General features: G+C 41.4%; 3 protein-coding genes across 8 annotated transcripts; all 3 read left to right on the plus strand.

Moving 5' to 3' along the window:
- Positions 1-3,095, plus strand: LOC115753927. Of its 5 annotated transcripts, none has more exons than XR_007196776.1 (4): positions 1-438; positions 714-795; positions 2,645-2,893; positions 2,988-3,095. XR_007196776.1 is itself a non-coding variant. In XM_048271722.1 (4 exons), the coding sequence occupies exons 1-3, from the start codon at positions 139-141 to the stop codon at positions 2,674-2,676; spliced, it is 414 nt and encodes a 137-aa protein (XP_048127679.1). In that variant the 5' UTR covers positions 1-138; the 3' UTR covers positions 2,677-2,689; positions 2,791-3,095. The 5 variants fall into 5 exon arrangements, 2 of the variants coding, with proteins under 2 accessions (XP_048127679.1, XP_048127678.1); XM_048271722.1 differs by having other exon boundaries at positions 2,645-2,689; positions 2,791-3,095; XR_007196778.1 differs by having other exon boundaries at positions 1-2,689; positions 2,791-2,893.
- Positions 3,096-4,684: 1,589 nt separating this feature from the next.
- LOC115753909 (probable aspartyl protease At4g16563) lies at positions 4,685-6,411 on the plus strand. The gene has a single exon (XM_030692763.2). The coding sequence runs from the start codon at positions 4,846-4,848 to the stop codon at positions 6,328-6,330; it is 1,485 nt and encodes a 494-aa protein (XP_030548623.1). The 5' UTR covers positions 4,685-4,845; the 3' UTR covers positions 6,331-6,411.
- Positions 6,412-11,178: 4,767 nt separating this feature from the next.
- On the plus strand, positions 11,179-22,240 carry LOC115753881 (protein TRANSPARENT TESTA 9-like). Of its 2 annotated transcripts, XM_048271146.1 has the most exons (20): positions 11,179-11,448; positions 11,633-11,827; positions 11,909-11,960; positions 12,076-12,152; positions 12,245-12,378; positions 12,649-12,745; positions 13,029-13,086; positions 13,867-13,975; positions 14,078-14,198; positions 14,329-14,518; positions 15,405-15,745; positions 16,480-16,568; positions 16,649-16,704; positions 18,442-18,579; positions 18,717-18,822; positions 19,152-19,226; positions 19,317-19,369; positions 20,068-20,224; positions 20,310-20,476; positions 21,597-22,240. In XM_048271146.1, exons 2-20 carry the CDS (start codon positions 11,781-11,783, stop codon positions 21,855-21,857), a joined length of 2,328 nt encoding a protein of 775 aa, XP_048127103.1. In that variant the 5' UTR covers positions 11,179-11,448; positions 11,633-11,780; the 3' UTR covers positions 21,858-22,240. The 2 variants fall into 2 exon arrangements, with proteins under 2 accessions (XP_048127103.1, XP_030548589.2); XM_030692729.2 differs by lacking the exon at positions 11,633-11,827 and having other exon boundaries at positions 11,180-11,448.
- Positions 22,241-23,498: the final 1,258 nt, after the last annotated feature.

Below are 23,498 nucleotides of genomic sequence, written 5' to 3' on the forward strand. Positions count from 1 at the left end.
TGCAATGATTTGAATTCATCCGGGGTTTTTGAAGCTTTCATTTGCCTGTCAAGCTAATTATTTTAAGCTATGAGACAGATTCCCATGGCAGCCATAACAGGATTGTGAATCAAGTATGGCATTCGGATAGCTGTAGGCATGTACTTAGCTGGTGTTTTCTTGGGGTTTACTGTGGAGCGTCTATGTCGCAATCAAGTTCACAGGCTAATCACAATGGCTGTCAATTTTGTTACTGAATACTCTCATTTAAAAGGCAACTTTGCAGCTGGTCTTGTACTGTTCTTCTTTTGCAAGTCATTGGAGGAAGTTTTACATTTTCTGTTGATATGCCGTATCTCTTACCGGGCAATTCCTGTGCAGGGTGAGCTTCCACTTTTTTCTGGAATACAGCACCGGATTTTGGGATGGAGGCTGTCTGTGATCTGGAGTTCAGACAAGGTATACTTTGCTAGTACGACATTGGGATTTTGATTGCCACATAAACTTATCGAACATCCAGTGCCTCTCCGAGGTTAGTGCACTTAATATCTACAATCAACATCCTGAGAGTGTTGGTGCCCTCTAGGTCATGTTAACTGGTTCTTTTTAGGTTGTTTAGTTCAGTTTTTTTTTTTCCCGGTTTTCTCCGTATATCAAATGGTTTCGTAAAGGATCGGACTGCATAAATTGTACAGTTTCTGTTTCAAACTGTATTCTTCATGCTGTCATACTAGGTCCAGCTCTTTGAATGTATCGGGAAGAAGTATGTGATTCTTTTCTTTTATCAATTGGACTTCACCTTCATCTGTCCTGCAGGTTTGCTCTAAACTAAACTCAATTAAATTGAAAACTTGTATACTGGCCGAATTTGGGTCAGTTCTGTATTTAGTTTCTCTTCTCTATCTTGTAGATATCATAGCTATTAGTGGCAAATAGCTACCTTGCAAAGCAATGTATAATGACCGAAGTTTGAAAAGTTGAACACAGAAATTCTGGGTGTTCCAGTTGACAGAGTGGTGAAAATTGTTCTTCCTTATGTCATTTAGCTGCCAAACTTGCAAAAGCTGGATTATCAATTTCCCGCTACTATGCTGCAAGTGCGTTATAAGAACTGTTTATTTCAACTTATGTAAATATTAAAAATTGTTTTAAGATTAAAGAATTCTACATTGCTTTAAATGACTGTGGATGTTATATTGATGTATTTAAAGGATTGAAGCCTTCAATCTTAATTGAAAGTCAATCACCCAACACAAAAGCACAAATGTAAGAAAAAAGTCATTCCAAACAGCAAAATATCTCCTGCAGGGTTGATTCGAGTTGATGTCTTTACATATTAAGAGGATCTTCTTTCTTTCTCCATGGCCACGCCGGTCAGCAATCAATGTGTCTAGTTTTTTCCTGACAATCATTAGTTATCTATCGTCTGGACTGATGTGTGTTGCTGCATATTGATATTAAGCGGGACACATTTCGTTTGGCAATTCTAAATTTTTCTCCGGTACAAAGTTTATGTGGACACCATACGATGGATCGACTGTACAGAGTCAAAAAGCATTTTTGGCTTTTGTTTGTAATTCTTGAACCATTATTGAGTTCCCTCTGTACCAGATTCAATGCTGGATTTGATGTTTACTTACACGTCCTAATATCAGCAAGTGCGTCTCTCCGTAAACTATTCAGTTTTTGGCTCAAATCTGGAATTTTCTGACGGCCCTTGTACCAACATACCTGCAGTTCTCACACCTTGCATGGTTTAAACTGATAGGAAGTCAGGTGGGCTTGGTGATCTCGAGTTTTCTCTCATTTCTGACGTTACAAAGTCGATTTCGAAATGTTGTGGTGTGCTGATTCCCAATCAGGTATGAACCATATGATGAATGTATTTGTAGTTAGGATTTCCATTTTTAGCATAGACTCGGTTTAGTAGTCTGACTTTTTGTTGAATAATTCTGTGTACATCTCTCGAAGCATGTATCGATACTGTCTATTGCTGAACATATACATGTGCTCATCTCTGGCCTTATACATGTGCTAGTACAGTATCAATTAATTGAATCCTCATCATGGTCTCTTAAGCTACATTGACACTTCAGTTCGTAGCGGCATAAGCGTCATCTCTTCTAGTATGCACGAGCACAAGTTGGCACAGCCACACATGGTTGCATCTGGGCTCATTCATGTGCTTTAAGTAAGAGGAATATGCAGCAACTGCTTATTTGGGGCTTAGCTCTGTCATGTTGAAGCAACAGATGATGTAAGGAGTCTGAACCGTCAGACGATAATATTGAATGAGCTTATGCACTTCCAGTGACTTAAAAAGTCGCAGAACATTCAAGCTCTTCCATTAACAGGTAAATGCGAGAGCGAGAATGTTTATTGATGCTCGCAGTTGGTCTGATGTCAATCTTGTGGTGCAAGCATTTGCTTGTGGACCTTGTGCATTTTTCAGTTATAAGTAGCAATTTGACTGCACCATGAGTGTCGTTTTTTTTTTTTTTGGTTTTATGATTATCACGTTGTGAGCTATCATGATGGATCATTTTGATTTCATGCTATGGTCCGCTCGCTCTCGTATGATTTTGCTGAATAATATGCCCAGTTTGCACAGCTCTGGGGCAATTTCCAGACTGCAAAAGTTCTCATTCCCCTTAAATCATGTCAGGGCATAGCATTGAGGGTTCTATGCATCATTGAGAGAACACTGCAGGTGACGATATCGTTTATGCATTGACGAGTACTCTGTTTGTGTGTGCGAGATTTTGACCGAGGATTTCTATTTCCATTATTGGCATTATACCGGCCTTGCAGTATGTGCAAGAGAACCCTGATGAAGTCTGGTCTGTTGGTTGGAAGCCTGAGAGGAGTCCACGAAACCGGATCCTAAGCTCAGCAAAGAGTACTTAACGGCGATGTAAGCGATCGTCGCAAAGACCTTCTTTCCATGGTAATGGCCTGGTGGGGAACTGTAAAAGAGTTGCGGTTACTATATGGCATACTCTTTGTAGGTGAATTTTGAGCAGTGTGTTGTGCTGGACTTGATTCTGTTTCCCGAGCTGAGTGCTAGTGTTGTAAATTCTTCCTTTTTCCTCTGGTCTAAATGTTTCCTTCGTTTATGTTGCTACATTTGCGGTTTCTTGGAGCTCTTTCAAGTTATTATGGTCCAGAAATGCATGAATTAGGGTATGCATTTGACATCTTACCGTGATTTCAAAATTATAATTTTATCGAACTCTTCTTCCAGGGCTAGCAAACGCGAGGGAAGAACTATCGTTGATCCTATGATGCTGTTCATGGTGTCTTCCGCTGCGTGGACTGACAATGCAGTGATGGAACATGTGAACATAATTAAATCATCAAGTCCAAATTGCCGCAGGCCCTGGATCATCGAGGATCTGGCAGCGGAACGAATCGATGTCTCCGGGGATGCGATGAGCTAGATGCTCGTGCAGTGCCTACGATTCACAAGATTTTCTCCAATGATTAGAGCTAAAATGGGACAACTTCTTAGAGAAATCACGTGATTAATGGCCTTTTAGAGTGGGTAAACGAGGAAGAACAACCCTAGCTTCAGCTGTTGTGGGAACACTGTGCATGTGCGGTCGAGAGTCAACGTGGGGTTCATCCAAATTACCGAGGAGGAGAACTATCGATGGGCAAAGCGCAACGGGGCCCATAAAAGGTGTTTGAGCATGAGCCCCATCCCTCCCTCCATGTGTTTCCCTGTCGATGTTTTTTTGCCTTCTTCCCCAAATCAAACCACCCACGGCGAAAGCACTGCTAATGCACCCAACAACCAACCATGTTTCGAGCTCAAGCTCGAGCTCACGTGGTACCCTGCTGCGACGCGCTCTCTGCCCTCAACAATTTCACGAGCCGGGTCCATCGATCGAACCCCATCGTCATCGTCTGTCAGACCGATGCGAGACGAGACCCGCGATCCTCATGGGCGGAAAAAACAAACGCCAACGAAATGAAACTGTACAGCTGTGTATAGAACACAGGTGTGGCCAATGTCTGGGGGCGACGCACATTGGGGCAAAGAAATTGACTCCTCGTCCGTACGTCTTAAATGAACAAAGCTGTGACTTCCTCTGAGCTGGAGGCCGTGGGGTCTTTCGTCTGAGCAAAGTGAAATAGCGAATAGTGAATACTACTTACAAAAGGCCAACGTCATTCAACGCCAACGGCTAACGAAGACTTTTGGGTTCTCTGTGCGCGCATGACACCGATTTGATCTAAGGTATTTGCGGCGCTTTAGGCCCTTTTAAATACTCTCTGTTGGGGGGGGTTGATGAACACTACAGTAGCATCTCTTAGGTACAGCTAAGCCATCCCAAGAGATTGCGATTCTCGTGTATGTTGTAGTTTTGCATTAACCGTCGGCAATGGCGCTTTTTGTGCCTCATTAAATCCTCGAGGACTTGGAGGCCGTTTCTCGTGGAGCTTCAGCCGCATTGGGCGAATGCTAGGTCCGCCCCGGTCGATGAACCGGATCGGGAGTACAGTCGTGCTCAACAAGCTCCCTCCCTAAAATCCCGTCGGGTCTTTTTTTTTTTTTTTTATTTGGTCGGACCCGTCGGGTCTATTGATAGGTCGATTTTGTAGACCAATCTTAAAACGGAGAGCCGTGCAAAGTCACGCCTACGAAAGAAGATGTGCCCGTCCTCGTCCAAAAGGACCAGACTTTTGGGATTGGTGAGCACCAAAATCGAACATGATTCCTCATCCTCTCCCTCCGAACCGTTGTCGCTTTTGACCTTTCTCTCTTCCCCCAACATAAACAAAAGAAACAGAGCAAAGATATATAATATAACCCACCACTTTGTTCTCGACCTCCACTCATTCCAAAGCACAGAGAAGATAATGGCTCTTCCTCCTCCTCCCCTGCTCTTCATCTCCTTCCTCTTCTCCCTCGCCTTTTCTTCTTCCGCCGCCGCTGGCGCCACCACCATCACACTCTCTCTCACTCCATTCCTCCCCAAACACCCCCGATCCTCCTCCTCCGCTGCCGCCGCCTCCGCCTCCGACGACAATTCCTCATGGCAATCCCAAATGCTGAACCTCCTCGCCACCTCCTCCCTCGCCCGTGCCCACCACCTCAAGAAGCACAACTCATCCTCCTCCTCCACTCCCATCAAAGTCCCGTCCTTCCCCCGCAGCTACGGCGGCTACTCCATAGATCTAGGCTTCGGCACGCCGGCCCAGACCCTCACCTTCGTCATGGACACCGGAAGCAGCCTCCTCTGGTTCCCCTGTACCTCCCGTTACGCCTGCGCCTCCTGCTCCTTCCCCAGTTCCGACCCCTCCAAGATCCGCCGCTTCATCCCCAAGCTCTCCTCCTCCGCCAAGCTCGTTGGCTGCCGCAACCCCAAGTGCGCCTGGATCTTCGGCCCCGCCGTCGCCTCCCGCTGCCACGACGAATGCGCCTCGGGCCGCAACTGCTCCCAGCAAACCTGTCCGCCGTACATCATCCAGTACGGCTCCGGCAACACTGCCGGCGTCTTGCTCTCCGAGACGCTCTCCTTCTCTGAGGACCGGAAGGTGCCGAACTTCCTCGCTGGGTGCTCCCTCTTCTCGACCAGACAGCCCGCCGGCATCGCCGGGTTCGGCCGCGGCTCGGAGTCGCTCCCCTCTCAGATGGGCCTTCGGAGGTTCTCCTACTGTCTCCTGTCCCGCCGCTTCGACGACACCTCCGCCAGCAGCGACCTCGTCCTGTACCCCGGCCGGGCATCGGGCCCTGGCTCAGGCGGCGACCGCAAGACGGACGGTGTCGTCTACACTCCGTTCCGGGCCAACCCAGGCCTCCCGGGCTCCGCGTTCAAGGACTACTACTACATCAGCCTCCGCAAGGTCCTCGTCGGCGGGAAGGCCGTCAAGGTCCCACACAGGTACCTCGTCCCGGGCGCCGACGGGAACGGCGGGGCCATCGTGGACTCGGGCTCGACGTTCACGTTCATGGAGCGGCCCGTGCTCGATGCGGTGGCCGAGGAGCTCGAGCGGCAGATGGCGAACTACAGCCGGGCCAAGGGGGTCGAGGCACGGACCGGGCTGAGGCCGTGCTTCAACGTGTCGGGGCGTGGGGATGCAGTGAGGGTGCCGGAGCTATCGCTGCAGTTCAAGGGCGGCGCGAGAATGGCGCTGCCGCTGGAGAACTACTTGGTGCTGGTGGGGGAGGGCTCAGGGGTGGCGTGCGTGGCGATTGTGACGGACGATGCCCCAATTGGCCCGGAAGTGAGCGGCGGGCCGGCTGTCATATTGGGCAGCTTCCAGCAGCAGAATTTCTTCGTGGAGTACGATTTGGAGAACGAGAGGTTGGGCTTCAGAAAACAGAATTGCAAAGTCGAATGAATCCACAAATCTCCTTTTAATTTATCATTTTTGTTCAGAATAATGTCTCATAGAGTATATATAGAAATAACATCATGGCAATGATTCGGGGGCGGCCAAAGTTCCGCGGCGTCTGCAGCCGGGGGAGGGCCTACCGGCGTGGCGGTGTCATCAACGGCCAGGGCCGACAAAGTCGTATGTTGGCGAATTTGCGGATATTTGCTACAAGCTTTTTACTTAGGAGAAATTAAAAATATGCAAAATATGTGGTTGGGGGGAATGATGGAAATAGAAGTTCAATTAAATTATGAGTTTGATGAAAGTACTTTAATTTTTTGGAAGCATTTAATTTTTTCGTGCACTTTGGGTTGCTGAAGATGATACATGGAAAAGAGCATATGGTTTTTTTTAGTGACGGGACCACGTACGCTTTGTGAGTTGTGGCCACCCGATTTCCTCTTCTTCGCCGTTTTGGAGCTGTTGAAAATTCAATGTACTAATGAAAGTTCACATGTTGTTTATGAACGATATTAAACTTTTAGGTGAGGCCAGACTTTGATCTTCGTTTAGGAATATATGGCATCTCGTCGAAAGACTCGAGTCTGGTGCGAATAGGTATGGTTTAACTCGACATTGATGATGAGCGTGAAATTCAAAGTGTACCCTAGTTTCATTTCAATTCATTGCCATCCGTGAAAGTGTCGGGTTATTAAAAGAATTCTATTCTCATAGGTAAAAGTGAAACACTCATAAATTTAAAATAAAAATAAACCCGTCTTATAGCCACTATTGGAGTGAATACGTGTAATTTGGAAAAATGATTAAAAAAGGTCATAAATCTATTGCAATTATACAAATTTAACCTTAAGCTCTTTGTTATTGCCGATTGAGTCATAATCCTTTTGCTTTTGTCCCAATTCAGTTTATCCAATCTTGAAGTGCCAATTTCTAATAATAATTTCATATTTTTTAGAATTATTTATTTTGTTTATTTATTTATTTTTGTTCTCCTTCTTTCTTTAGCCGGCCGTAGAGGCAAAGGGGAGGTTAGCCTCAAGCATATGGCAAGGTCAGCCTCACCTTTGGCCGGATTAGCGGCGATCAGTTGGAGGAAGAGCAAAAGAAAAAAAAAACAAAGAAAGGAAAAAATAGAAAATAAACAAAATTTTATACAAAAAGTAAAAATATTATTAAAATTTGCCATGTTAGTACCGGTCGGTTAAAATTGGTCGGATAGACTAAATTGACACGAGTGTAAAAGGTTTTGATCTCAATTGATGAAAAAAAAAGTTTAAGACTAAATTGACACATTTATAATAGGCTTGTATCCTTTTTGATGATTTTCCTGCGCAACTCAACCTAACGTTTGTAAACACGAAAATCAAAAGTGTACCATAGTTCAATCCCCATCGCTTCTGAAAGAGTCGATTATCGTATGAAGAGGGCTAAACATTGTCATAAACTGAAAAATGAGCATGGCTTTTGGTTATTATTGGGACGATATTCAATGGATCCTTATTCACAATGCACTTCATTTGCTTTATTAGGTTTTATCGGAATATCACGTTGTTCGTGGCTTTCTTTCAAGCCTGTAATAATTTCACGCTACAATAGACATTCACATATACGTACGCACCTACACTTCGCCTTGAATTAGATATCATTTTCGAGACTAATCTCATGCAGAGTCCCTACCTTAGATACCAACCGCATGATCATTTTTCTTTTCATGTGCAAGTCAAGATGATGGAAGCAAAGACTCCTACAGCAGCAGAGAGAGAGAGAGAGAGGAGAGATTTCCATGGACAAAGAGAGCAATAATTAAGGAAAGATAAAGGGTCGCCAAAAGGAATTCCCATTTGATTAGCGAAACATGCCTTGGAGGCTTCTAATGGAAGCAAAGCTTCATCGAAAGATCTAATCATGATAAAAGTGGTAAAGATATCATCATTCTTTAACCGACTCTAGCTAAGGAAAAAGCATAGAAGATGGAAAGCCTTCGATTCGACATATTAAAAAGGCAAAAAAAAGTCGCACAAAAAGAAAACCCCCCCTAAGTAACCTTAAAATTTTTGCTCAAAACAAGACAACCTTGCTTCCTTCCAAGAATGGTAGAACTTTATGTAAAGGAATCAACATTAGGTACGGTGATGATGGTGGCGCTTCTACATCACGTAATCCAATCCACCTTTGGGATGGGAGGACAAGGGGATTGACTAGGAACAAGAGAAGTGAGTCATCCCACATGGTTGGGGATGGGAAACAAAGCATATGGCCTTTTCTCATTGGCACTTTGGAATCTCTCCACTCATCGGCCACCATCGGAACGAAAAAAAACGTGGCGGGGTCTTGGACCGGACGGGTTTTCCTGGGCGATCCTTCTTTGGAGCCTTGCTTTCGAAAAAGACAAGTTGTACCATCTCCGGCTGTTAATTACGCAGGACAGTACAGGGCTCGTATTTTAAATTTGTTAAGAAGGGTTCGGTTCGCGTGTTCTATAATTCACGGGATTCGTGCTTTTCTCGTACAGTTCAAGGTCCAACGAAAGCGACCGGTTACCGCGCGACGAGGGTTGCTCTTTGGAAAGAAGACTAAAACAGGAGGGTCTTTAACGTTTCACCCAAGGTGAATCCAATGACTTTGCGGGCCTTCTTGGTAGGGATGACCGAGCGCCGGGTCAAGGAAGGAGGAAGTGGGAGAGACATGATTGACGGGGCTAAGTGAGAAACTAATGAAAGTCCTCAGGACGGCGAGGGTTCTGATTAGAGGCCAGAAGGTGAGAGCGAATCCTTAGAATGAGGGCGTTTGTGCTCGTGGAAATTTGACTAATATAAGCGGACAACACTGGTCCTCCTCTCGTCGCGATCGCCTTAGCCCCCTCGAGGGGTTTGAGCTTATCTCAAGGAGCTTTTAGTCATCGCCAAAGAAATATCAAGACCCCAGAATCGCAATTGTCATTTCAATCGCCACCCATCATTCTTCGTCCCGGTCGATCTTTTTACGTTGTCAGTGTCGACGATATTAATAGTCTAGGGAGGATGATTCTAGTCCTCCTCTCGAACGATTGTCATCCCACGTCGCGATCGCCAATACTTTAGGGTTTTGTCTGCGAGAATCTTTTTCGAATTAAGATTCGATGTGTCGGATGCGTATTTACACAAAAGGCGTTTAGCCCAATATGCGCAATAGTAACAGTGTAACAACTTCGGCGACACGATTAATCGCCGATGACTTTGGACAAGATGGGTCGATCGAATCCAATTAAGGACACCTAACTCTGGATATGCGGAATTGAATCGACGACGGGGATCTAAAAACTATAGTTAGGCTAGGCTAAAGGCTAAGGAAGGTAGTTTAAATTACCTCGTGGGGATTCCGCCAACCGCCTCGATCGTGGCCTCCTTCTTTTTTGTCTAGAAGGAAGTTCGATTCGATTGCGTACTTCTTGTGTTTATTTTTGTAGGGGATTTTCCCTTCCCCCCCCCCCCCTCCTCCCTTTTTTTTTTTTTTTTTTTTTTTTGTCCAATAAAATCAAAAAAAAAGAAGGGGGGGGGGGGGGGGGAAATAAGGTTTATAGGATCAACACGAAGACGTGCATCAGTGTCATCGACCAATATATTACACATACTCTTCTAGCCTTAGCTCTGGCTTAAGAGTTTGTATGAGATGGAACTTTGCCTTTCTTTAATCCCACGCATGCAATTTTGCCTCGTCGGGTGACTATAGATATGCATCCCAAGCTCTCTCTTTGTCTTGTTCTTGATATTATTCAGAGAAACCAATTTTTTGAATGATGAGAGCGAGTCCTTAGAATGAGAGTGTTCGTGCTCGGTCTTTTGAATGTACTCTCTCTTCATTTTTACTTTTTGCTCTTTCGGTCAGAGAAACTAAAGTGACTAAAGAACGATCTTGCACACGAAGGAATTGAAAAAGTTGCTGGGGCACGGCGGGCCGGGCTCAAACCCTTTACCGAGACCACTTGTTTGGTGGGCAGGCTGGGGGCCCGTTAACCCGCTGGGCCCATGATTGGTTTTATCGAAATTGAATGGCAGATGTGGCTCGGGATGTAATTGAGCCGAGCCGAGTCGGTACAGTGCCAAGCACGAGCTCAACTTCACTTGCATATTTGGAGCTTGATACTAGATTCGAGCTCGATTAAGTTTCAAAATTTAGGCTCGAACTAAGCTTGATTATATATCTAATTTCTCTGCATTTAAGTGTACGAGGGCTAAATATGTAATTTGAATATTTAAACAAATTATTTGTACTTTTTCTTGCAATTATAAAATAATCTCGAAGTAAATAATATAAACTTGATTAGGCAGACTAGCTTGAGGGTCCTCACTGCCTTTGTCTAGTTGAGGCCTTGCAAGTCCTTTCCGCTATAGCAGCAACAGCAAGCCCTTGTCCATTTGATGTGGAGGCGGATGAGTTTCTCTCATCGATAACTCAGGTGCTTCGGATTCTTTATTTGTTAATCTTTTATTTTCACCCTATAAAATTAACTGTTAAAGGTTCTTCCTACCTTATTTTTTTTTAATAAATTAGTGTAGCGTCACTAGTCATATTCTCGATAGCTTATCATTTTTAAGAAGGCACGTAGAAATCACTCTCTTCGCTTGAGATTTGATTCGAGAAGGATAGTAAGAATGTAAATTACGGAAAAGAAATTAGCACACTCACGGATTGAAATCAGCTTGGGTGAACCCATAACATTGATGAAATAATTTGGTGTATCACTAACAACCACTACAATTTCATTGGTTTGGTCGGGTCCACGGGGCTCCGAATAGCGATGAACGGAACCCGAGAGCCCGAGGACGTTGAAAGTTCGTTGTCGAGGCTCCTCCGAGTTTTCAACCCGTAAGCAAGAAAGCCACCAAACGGCCAAACCCACCGTCTCTGCGCGCGATCCACCCATCACAAAACACAAAACCTCCCCAACTTCTCTCTCTCTCTCTCTCTCTCTCTCACTTCATTCGATTGCTTGACCAGTGGATCATCGCCGCGGCTTCTCGTTTCTCGCTCTCCTCCGGATTCTCCGTCACGTCGAGATCCGTCATTTGGCGGGAACCCGGTCTAAGCTATGTGGCGGTCTCTGTGGCGGTCGATCGATCGCTTCTCTCCTCAGTACTTCAAGTGAGTCCTTCTGGAATCTCCTGGTTCGGGAACTTAGAAGAACTCGGCATTGCTTGCTGTCGATGATTGACGTTGGAGGTGGATCTTTGTGCTGTTCGTTGATTTTTTTTTTTGGTGGGGGGGGGTTTAGAAATTTCGATGCTTAATCGAGCGTGGATGTAATCTCGTAATGCTGGTTTCTTAGCAATTGAGGTGTTGTGGGGTGAGTCGATGAATAGAACGAGTCATGAAACAAGGGCGACTCGGTGACGATGCATGTGCAATCAGTGGTTTGGACATAGGCGCTGAATGTAGAAGATATCACTTCGTTCTTCTTTGTCCTTTGTCCACGCATGCATAAGGGTTTCTTCCTTTGGTTTGTCATATGTTCACTGAAGATGCAATTGTCGTTGTTTAATGCTATTTTATCCTTCTTAGCTTGTTGGTTTGTCGATGTCATTTGCATTTTATTGTGGTGCAGATATGTTATTAATGAGTTGCGGGGAATCAAGGTCGTCGATAGGAGTAACAGGGTAAGACAGTATATTACATTATGGTCACCCCAAGTATATTACATTATGTTCCCCCCAATGTTTCGCTGTTTTTTTTTTTTTGTTTCATATTGATCCCTTCTTTCTATTCTTTTAGGAGATGGTAATAGATTTGATGCAGTCTATAGTAGAGACAGTCACCTATGGAGATAGGCATGATCCATTGATTTTCGAGTATGAATGGCTCGTGACCTCAATCAATCATTTCTTTTTTCTTTTACATCAGCATCTTAATTTATGTCGCATTCATATTCCTAATGTTTCAGATACTTCATGGAATACCAAGTTATGGCAGAGTTTGTCCGTGTCTTAAGGATCAGCAAAAATTCAAGGATAGAGGCAACTTTGCTTCAGTATCTGAGCATAATGATTCAGAACATTGACAGTGAGCATGCAATATGTAAGACGACACATTGAACTTCGATATGTGTAGGCCCAGGTCACTACTTATCTCCCCCTTCTCCTCCCCATAAACACCCACTCACCAAGAAAGAAAAGATCCACTTTCCCATATGCATTGGGGGAAGAAAATGTTTGCGTTACGGATGTTACAAGTTTGTGGAGAGAAAATCTATTCTCCACAGGGAGTGGACCTTGTTCATTCTTATTTTCCTGAATTTATTGGTCTCTCTTGAATCATTTCTGATGCTCGTGTAATTGTATTGTGCAGATTATTGTTTTAGCAATGACTACATTAATAACATCATAACACACCCTTATAAGTTTGATGGAGGAGACTTGGCTCCATATTACATATCATTTTTAAGGTGGTGATCTCTCTCTCTCTCTTTATCTCTCTCTCTCTCTCTCTCTCTCTCTCTCTCTCAACACTTAGTGTTATTGAAATTTCCCACATAGCATCAAAATGTTGGACCCCCAGATAGTTCTGCAGGGGTTAGGGATGCATTTGCAGACAGAAGTTCTACATTGATTGGTGGAGAAGTGTCATTTATCTGTTGGTTAAGATTCAATATGGTCGTGCAGATATGCATGAAAATGATTGTATAATAACAACTTCTGCCTGATGTTATTTTCTTTTGTTTCAATCAGAGCAGTGAGCAGCAAAATAAACAGAGACACACTCTGCCTTCTTGTGAAAGTCGATGGGGTAAGTTGGGTTACATGCATGAATAAAATAATGAGGCTATTAATGGATCTCTGCCTTCTACTATTGAAAAAGAAAGATCTCTGCCTTCAGGCATTATTATATATGCAACTTGAGTGGATCTATCTCACATATACAATTTGAAATGCCTTATAAAAAGCTTTTATAAGAGTACAGCATAAGCTTCTTTCGAATGTTAGAAGGGCTTTGTGTCAAAGTTGCATTTACAAAGTGGAAGGACCTGGACAATAAATATGTTTCTGCAATATATCTGTTGATTACGTGCATCAATTGCTGGCTGTGGTCGTATCACTTTAAGAACCAGCATTATAGAACTTTCCTCATATCCTGCGGCATCTGTTAGTTGCTATATCTAATATTTCACTATGGAATTACTGAGTCCTTGAAAGTTCAAATACTTCTCCATCTATCACAAGTAAATCATCGACATCCACTACAGAGGCATGTGATGGTATATGATTACCAAGGCATGGACAACTCTTTGCCATGCGTTGGGGTTTCACTTTTCCTGTATAGTGTTTAAGAAGGAGCAGGCCTAAGTCTTTGATGCCTAGGTCTAATAAAACATGCAAAATTTAAATGGAATTGTTACATTTTTACCTGCATGAAGGACGTCACATGAGTGGAGAATATTATTTGTGCATGTGTGTGTTCTCTTATTGGCTGTTTAAATTGTCTAAATCTTTATCTGCAAAATCTTATGCTTTGTGAATTCATGTTTGCGTTTTTGTGCTCTCTAATAAGTCTCACTTGCAATTCTAGGACAATGTAATCTCCTTCCCCCTGTATAGTGAAGCTCTTAAATTTGCTAGACATGGGGAAAAGATGATCCAGACAGCTGTACGTGCATTAAGTCTCAACGTGTACAATGGTGCAGTACTCGATTATTTTTTATCTGCTAATAAGTGGTTCAAATAGTAGAACCAAATGATCTCGATATTCTTTTTAAACATCTTGCTTTTCTTTTGTGCAGTCAGTGATCACACGGTCTTTCAGTTTCTAACAAGTCCACCAGTATCAAATTACTTCTCAGATTTGGTGCAGAGTTTGAAAGAGCAATGCATAAGTTTAGATACTATCGTGCATGCCAACAAGTATGTCGCTGTGAGTTTATGATGATAATGAATGTTTCTTCTCTTTTTGGGTCAATATTATAAGATGAACCATATCCCAGTGTGGTTGTCTGTAAGCACTGACAGTAGGAGATGCCTTACTCTTTGCCAGTGAGACATCTCCTCAAGGACGAATAAAGGACATACAGTTGGATACCGACAAGGTTGTAGATGATCTTTACTACTTGAAGGACATAATATGTGTTGGTGAATGGCGGCTGAGCAGATGTGTCATGGAAAATCTTCTCAAGTTGCTCGTCCTTCCTGCCTTACTCCCATTATTGCTGTTTGAGGAGAAAAGCGTAAGATATTGCTCTTGAGCTCATCTTTATGCACTTCTTGGACCATCTTAGTGTTTGTTATGCTCATTGTTATGCATGAGATCTTGAGGGACCAATGCCAACTATTCTAAAAGCTCAAGCTGTTAGATGAAGACGTGGTTTGGTATTTGAAGTTTTAACGCTCTAACTCATGCATAGGTTGGACTTTGGCTTAAGACTAAAGTGTGGAAATAAATAATGGGGGAGATAGATGGGGGCTTGGAAAGATTTGAACTCAGGTTCTTCTGCTCTGGTATTGTGTGTGATTTTCTGAAATAATTGCCATCTATTCTAAAAGTTTAAGTTGTTAGATGGAGGAGTGATTTAGTATTTGAGTACTTTAATAGTAGGCATAGGGATTGTCTCTATTTATGTTCATTAAAGCTTGAAGTTGGCTATGAAGCATATAGAACTTGCATATGAGGTTTGATTAAAGTGAAGCCGTGAAAGAGCGAATTATCTAATGATAAGATGCATTATTTACCCTTCAAAATGGATAGAAGAAATTTATCATTAAGATGTTCACCTTACGTGTCACACACAGTTGTGGTGCAATCTGTCAAAGACTCACAAGGATTAATATTGTGGAGAAGGATTTCTTTTTGCATATCACATCTAGCTTTATGGACTTTTCATACAACTTCATTAGTGACTCCTCCAGTCGATAGTTTGTCGATCCTTACATTTGTGGTTGATGAGCTTGTCCTTGTCTCATATGCAAAGCAGCCAATATTGTCATGCATGTTTAAGAGCTTGTCCTAAACTATGTTGCTGAAATGGCATAGTTTTGTAGTTTTGATTGTCATTTGTCTGAGTAATGTGGTGCTATTGTCGTTTATGTGTGAATTCATTGTTTGGTTTTGTCCAGGACTCAAGTTTTTCTGCTGTCACTTCTCTGTACATAGTTTCTCGTATTCTTCAAGTTGTTGGTGGGAGATCTTTGATTAACTTCATTGCTGGCATTATTTTATATCCTTATTTGGCATCGAGCAAGGAAGATGCTGCTCAAGTAAACAACTGTGATGGAACTAGTGACAGTGATTCATTTTCGAGATATATTTCAAAGCTGGAGGCAATCGTATATGCTGATTTTGAGTCCGAGGGAACAGAAAATATCAACGGAGAAAATTCTCTTGGTGGCCTGGTGGGGTACAAATCATGTGATTCTCCTTCAGTCAGCTGCATTGACTATAAGAAATGCACTAAAAGGTCTCTGGATTGATTTCAACTTTATCTTTCCTTGTTGGGGCGTGGGTTCTGGCACATTGCTAAGATTACTCTCAGGATATAAACTCTGTCTGGACTTTTGTGATGACAAACTCCTGGAATTTCAAGTTTAATCAATACCTTGTGGCCCATTTTTCTGTCGATAACTAATCTACTATTTGGGCTGATCAAGCTTAAATTTTTGTTAAGAGATTTTTCTCCTCCAAAACTTTAGCTATAGGAATGTATTAAAGTGTAAGTCATCATGAAGTATCAGATTCAAATTTAAGAAAATCGCATGACCAAGAATATCTTGCTTCCTAAAGAAGTTTGCTAATATGCCCTTGTAGCATGTGATTCACTCGATATTTTTTACATCGTGAGGTCCTTGAAACTATATGAAAGAAGTATAAACTTTCAAAAATTGAACACCACGACCATTTTTCTTAGAAAGTTAATTATGAAGCAGTTAATTGGCAAGGAAGTCACTAATAAGTACAGTTCCACACTTTGTTAACTTCGAAGGTGAGCGAGAGGATAAATGAGAGAGATTTCTTGATTCGGTTACATCCAAATAAGTCAGGCCCATTGAATCTGCTTGGGTAAATTGATAGATTTATCACACAGTCCACGCCATATTCAATGGTTCAGATGCATTGTATCTGCTATATTTTTCCTTAATTAGGAGTTTTGAAATTGTACAAACTCCTGAGATAGATAGTGTGGTTGGCTTGCAGGAATGGAATACTTGGATATGTCTTCTCTGACAATCCCGCTCTGTCGTTATCGTCTCTGTACTTGTTGCTCATTTTAGCAGAAAGTAAAGGTACTTGGCTCTATGATTATTTCTAGAATGAACTCAATCCGATACTTACAATTTCTCTTTCATTTCATATGTATGATCAGATTGTGACGGTTTTCTCAGCGGAATGATCCGGTCAATTGTGCTTCCGCATGAAAAGGTAGTTTTATGTCCTATGTAGTGATGTGATAATGCGGATTGGTTGGTTGAGGCGTAAATTTGGAGTTTTGACTTGAGCTTGTATTAAGCAGTCACTTTAGCAATGGTTAACTCTTATTTCTGCAACAGCTCAATATGTTCTCATGTTCCCCTCCGGAAGAAAGACAACTAGAAGAAGAAAATACGTTCCCTACGTTAGTGAATTGTAATTTCTGCAATAACTCCTTATGTTGTTTCTCTCTGGAAGTACAAATTAATTGAAGTATAAATACTTCCCAATTCCCCATTCTCCGAGTTCAAAAACAGGAGAAATATATGCACTTTCTCTTATATTATTTCACTCAGCTCATACTTTAAGGCTATGCTGTTCTAGATGTAGTATCTTCATCTATAAAGTACCATCATCCATCTAAAAATACAAATAGTAAAAACATGCACATTGGACTATAAGATGCGTGGTTGTAAGATGGGTAGTGTTTCTACCTACCGTTTGAGGCTATGAATCCACTGTGGACAGCTTTTCTTGACTTTGAAACCTAGAATCTAGTCTGTGGTACCTTGTAACCTCCTAGATATTTGAACCTGTCGATTCCCATACATTTTGGAGAATTGCAATTTTTTCTGAAGTTTTTGCCAACCAAATCAAAATTTCATGTATCTAAATATTAGCATTTGAAATCTCATTGCTTAATTTCTAATGGGGAAACAAAAGCAATTTACTCAATGGATAACTACAATATGTCAATGGACTACGTAAGCTGGGGAAAGATCCACAAGGACTTGCATGAACTTCACTTGTCCCTTCCTCCCTCTCTCATCAAGCCCTACAAAGGGACATAGAGGCCACTTAACAACTGGATTTTGTTTGAAATGATTAGGGTTTAGTTATGTGAGACCAAAGACTTGATAGTAGAATAAAGAAGAAACTTTTAAAATCAAGAGGACAGTAAAATTCATCAAGGGTCCAATTATTGAGTAAGGAAGGTCTTTAATCGGTTTCTTATTCATAGTGCTTTTTTTTTTTTTTCGGCGTAGAAGCTATTCATAGAGTTAACCAGTATAAGCTGGATACGATGTTCATATGTTGTACCACAGAACCTACCCTTTAGTTACAGACTTAAAAAAATTTGGAAATCAGGATCCTCCAAATGATCTCCAATAAGCACTAAAGAACCCTACCTTGCCATATTGGTTCCACGGGCATCACATTTTGTTGCGCTTCTTTTCCTCTAGTAGACATCTATAATCTACTAATGTGGTAGTACTCTCAGTTAGGGTAATCTATTTATCTGATATATCAATATCAGCTAGATAGATGACTCCGAAACTCGGAACCTAGATTATACTTAAGAGAATCTGAAATTTGAAAACCACGAATTTTGCTTGAACTGTCGATTGCCAAAAGAAGAAAAAGGAAGAATAGAAGAGAAAAATATTAGTCCAATGAACACTCCAGAGCCCACCTAGCCATATGAGTTCAATAAATTCTATAAGTTTCACAAATTTTTGCCGCACATCCCTTTCGTATGGCTGATTTCTACAATTTCTAGAATTAAGTGGAAGGAAGAAGGTGTTCCCTGCTCTAATCTAGTGTAGTAGTACTCCCAATTTATACTATTCATATCAGTATCAGTTAATTTAAGTATTAAATATGATGCTAGTGAAGTATGATCACTATATTATTACCGCTGCTCGATTACTTTGAGTCTATAGCTATTAAGCCCAGTTTCTGTTACAGATTGTCAATGTGCTGTTAAAAGTCCTAGCAAATCCACTGCACACAGTACTAACATACCAGCAGACAGGGTGGTTCCTGGAAAAATGGTTGGGTTTTCAAGGAATGAAGCTTGGGAATGATTGCTCCATGCTTTTTAATGTAAGAGTTTGGCTAGTGAATAATGGTTTCTTCATGAATATGTTGCTGAAGTTCATGTGAACTGTTGTTAACACGAACATAGAAACCAGATTACTGAAGTTTTCTAAAGTTTTATATTTTTTAGTTTTCATTGACAGACTTCGTATGAGCAATCCCGTGTCCAACTTCAGAAAGAACTTGATGGACCCTGGTTCGATTACATCCCTGATACTCTGAGAAATGAGTGGGAGAGCTGCAAGAAAGGTGCATTTTGTCTTTTGTGCTGTTAAATTACTTTATTTAAGTTCCTAATCATTAGATTGGAATTAGAGTTCCATTATATGGACATGAGTTACTTAAAGTTGATCTAAGTTTTGGATGATTCGAGAGGAGCTCCCAGTATTATCAATCATTTTTGCTGAAGTTTTGTATTCTAAACCATCTTCGCATGCAATCTAAGTTTTCTGTTGACGATTGTGAGTTGTATGGTGGGAAGAATACACTTTGGGAATTTTTCTTTGGCCTGATGTTTGGTGAATTATGATGTTACCAACTATGTTAATTGAAGTAATTGAAATTGGTTTTGCATGCAGATCTTGAGGAGCCCATGAACCAGAAAGACCCCCTTTTCGCGCTAGAGCTTCACATCGGCCAGCAAAAAGACAACAGTATTTTTCTGGACCACTCTAGAGTTAGTATAGCTTTCCTCTTTCTTTCTGTATGTTGAGCTGTGAGTAACTTTCATGTTATTGATATAGGCTGTGCAACAACGTCTTCAGTTTCTTGGCAAAGGATGGTAGATGCAGTGAAGGTTTGACTTTTCATCTCCTCAGATATCCGTTTGAGTTTATTTTTCATTTTGACCTAAAAGGAGAATAAATTTGCAACTATGGCTAAATCTTTTTGCTAGAAGTATACAATTGTGTTGATCTTCGATAAATATCTGAACACAGAGCAAGGCTGCTAATTCCTTTGGTGGGAATAGACCGTGAGTAGGTAACGGTGCTTAGTCTGGTTCCCTGAGAAATAGTTGAACTTGCACCGAACCTCTTGCTAGTTCTTGCTATTCTCCAGCGTACAACGAAAACCAAGAATTTATTAGTGATTGCTGTAACTTTAATGCATTTGGTGGGTTTCCATATTTGGCGTAACTTACAAAAATCAGGCAGAAACTGACAAATTTATCCATTTTGTTGTCTCGGGGAATCCAGTGATTAGTGTCTGGCCAAGAAAAGAGTGCATATTCTCATCATCAAGCAATGTATCTTTAGTTTTCTTTTGTTGCCTTGATGCTATATCTGCTTCATGTGTCCTATTTTTCCTTTAGTGTGATTTTATCTGCAATATTCCGAGCTCTTCCTTTTCTCTGCAGTTTCTCTATTGGACCATGCAATTGCACTGTTCATTGTGAACAAGGCCTCTAATTTCCAGTTGGAAGATCGGTTTTTGTTATTTTCACGAAACACTTGATTGCTATAAGTCCTTAAGATTACAGCTTATCTTCCACAGGATTTTGTTCTGCATCTTCAGCTCAAGGCATTGATTTGGAAGCAAGATCGACCAGATAAACTGGTGCTCGATGTGGAGACCCTTTCCACTTCCGAATCCTGGAAAACACGTTCTTCAGATCATTCATCTGCAAATTTTGGGGCAGAGGTTGCTCTAGGTCGAATGGCAATCCTATATTTGGTTATCTCCCTGTTTTCACTTTAATTTAAGATATTCGTTAATCTGATGAACGAACCTTGCAGGGTCAGCATTCTCTTGCAGAATTGCATTTTCTAATGCAGGGATTCGTGACATCTACGCGATACCCGTCTCTAAAGGAAAAACTGGTAAATTGCTTCTTATGGAGAAACATCCATTCCGGACTCAAAAGGGTGTCGTAATTGCTATTGCTCCACTGCCTGGTTTAAGTGTAAGTGTAAATGCTGTTAGGCATTGGTCTCTTCTGGCCCCAAGAGAATGGGGAACTTTGGTCAACTTTTGAGTGTTGTCTCTATTAGTCATTTACATGATTCTTGAAAGAGGCCGATAAACTATGATTAAATCTTGCTGGGGAGTCCTTCAATACTCTTATGACGTTCCCTATGGAATGAGGCATGTAACAAAGCCACTACGAATAAGTTCCGGGAGTTTATAGGCTTCTAATTTCCACTCTTTTAGGAGCATAACTACAAGTGACCAGAAAGAACTGGAGCGCTCATTTGAAGAAGAATCATTAGTTAGCTTAGGTGAAGTAATAGGATTTTAGTGACTGACTCTGCTATCTGAATAGCAGATTTGTAATCGGATGAGACATTTGTTGGAAAAAGCAAGAAGTTTGACAAGGAGGTACTGTTTTTCTCTGCTACAGTTTTCAACAAGAAACCTTCCTGTTTCCTTGAACAAAAACACAGGCATTTCCTGTCATGTTGCCGTATGATATGAATAGCGGTGTGGTTAAAGGGCTTAGGGAAAATCTAAAAGGGCAGACATAGTAACTTCAAGGAAAGATCTTGAGTTGTTTTGTTTTTACTGAAAGTGTAAGCTAGTAAAACTTAATGGCATGAGAGGATCATATAAATGAGCAACTTGGTGGTGAAAGACTTGATGGTTGTTACTGCTGTGTATGTTAGTTTAAATATTACGAGTAATCACTAACCTGTAACCTCTGATTGAATCTATTGAGCTCAATGGCCCTTATACCTTCTTGGCATCTCTGTCAGCACATTTTTTGGCATCGAGGGAAATGCATCTAGATTATGGTGGAACCACTCATAAATTAAAAGGAAGAAAACAAAAAATTTTAGATGGCTCATGAAAGAAAATGTAATGGAGATGGATAAAGCTGTTGGGTTGACCAATCGTCCTTTCCCTCTTTTTTTCATTTTGACTGTCTGTCTTCTAATTTTGATCAACTCTGTCTATGGCTCCCTAAATAGTATATACATCTTCTCTTATTGCCACTTGGTTAGTTATTCGAGAAAAAATTATTTGATGTGCCCAAATAGAGACAATATTCACAGCTAAGATGAACTTTCTTTCCTTTCCAACAGCCGAAGATAGACAAGGAACATCCTACGTGGTTGCACCTTCAGATAAGAGAGTTTGATCCTCGATTTGATTCAAGCAAGACGAAAAGCCACCATTCAAAGAGGTCTAATCATGTCACAGATGGGAAGTGGACGCTGGGTTTTCCCAATGCAGAGGCTTGTAAGGCAGCTCAGTTGATGATACTCGAGGAAACAAGCAGGCAGAGATCATTTGTCGAACGGCAAATTGCACTGATGCTCCGGGACAATGCTCTTGTAGATTAAGTAGACGCTCTGGGTAATTGATGTTCTTTTGCTAAATTGTTTTAGCCTTGTACATTAGCTCGCTAACTAAATTCTTAGGTTTCTCTTTTCCCTCTCGTCCCCGTCTCTTTCTTGTACCTCTCCTGTTCTGAGTTTTGAAGTGTCAACTTGGTAGAGTTTTGCTGTATAGTATACTGTAATCCTCATCACAAACGATGCCCCCTGTAATATATTGTTTGTGTCTGGCCAAAGGACGTCACCAATGATTCCTCAGTTTTCCTTTTGTTCCATGGAGCATTACTTTGAATTGACTAAAAGCAGTGACATTATGGATCACATTTTGTATTTACTTCTGTCATTGGATTGACATGCTAATAATGCCAAGACTTCCTATTTGAATTGCATACTCGTTGGTTTTTCAAAGTCAGGTAAAAGTCCGTGCAGGTGTCGGCTGGGGAAACTTTATGCCTATTCTTATGAGCAATGAACTGCATACTGAGGAGTTAGAAGTCCAAAAGGCTGTCGGCTGTCCCAATCTGAGAGAAAGGAAGTAGAGAAAGAAAGATGGGTTTGAAGAGGAACTTGGGAAGTTTTGAGAATATTGTCAAGACTGTCTTTCCTCAGTATGAACTTCATTTAGCATTCTGATGGGGGCTTGCATTGCTTATTCGACTGAACCAGAATGATTTTCGAGATTCAAGATGCTGGATCTGAGGGTTGACACTTGACGGTGTCGGGTCATTTTGCTCATTGGATAGATGGAATCGAATGAAACTTTCTTCCTAGAACAACCAGTGAAGATTTCAATCCTCTCTTCCTCTATCGGTGGATGGCAATCGTAGAAACATTTGCATACAAATTCGATACATACAAGTGATTTCTCAATACGAGTAATGATGTTTTACTTTTTCTTTTTCTGTAGCTTTCTAATAGTCACTTTAATTATCTAAAACCTTTTAAAATACGCAAATATGGACTTCTAGTGTCATAAGGACCTGTTTTTTTTTCCCTTAATAATTTTGAACTCCTTTTCTTTTATTTCATCTTCAATTTTTTTACAGGAAAATTGTAAAGTGTTTTTAAGCTGGAATAAATAGGCCCTAAGCTTTTGAGGCCTAGTATATCTAGATTCATTATGTTGCATATCAAGAAATTGAAGAGCCTGCGATGGATATCATGAAAAGTTCTTAGTTTTTATATAATTCACGTAATGCGATTGATTGTGTTCATCATTTTAACTTTATTCACGGCATCGATCATCATCTACAGATCGGCCAAGAACTGCCCACAATAATACCACCATCGGCATTTCCTTCTACAAAGCCCTCCTTATCGGAAACCTCAAACCAATCCTAACACTGACTAGAGGGGGCTAAGGCGACAGAGGAGACAGCGACAAGAGGTGGTGGGGCGGCCACTGATGGCAGCCGAACACGAAGTGATGTGGGAGGAGAGGTTAGAGTTTGTGGATGATACGAAACAAGGATTGGAATTTGATGTCAAAGTTTGCCAGAAGAAAATGAGTTATTTTACTCGCATAAATTTGTCCTGTGATGCAAATTAAATGGTAACTTTTTTTTTTTTTTTTTGGTATTTGGGCAAGTGGCGACTCTCTGAGGGAGCAGATTTATGAACCACTTTACAGAACCTCTCCCATTCGAT

The sequence above is a fragment of the Rhodamnia argentea genome, chromosome 10 (genome assembly GCF_020921035.1).
Source record: "Rhodamnia argentea isolate NSW1041297 chromosome 10, ASM2092103v1, whole genome shotgun sequence".
Lineage (NCBI taxonomy): Eukaryota > Viridiplantae > Streptophyta > Magnoliopsida > Myrtales > Myrtaceae > Rhodamnia > Rhodamnia argentea.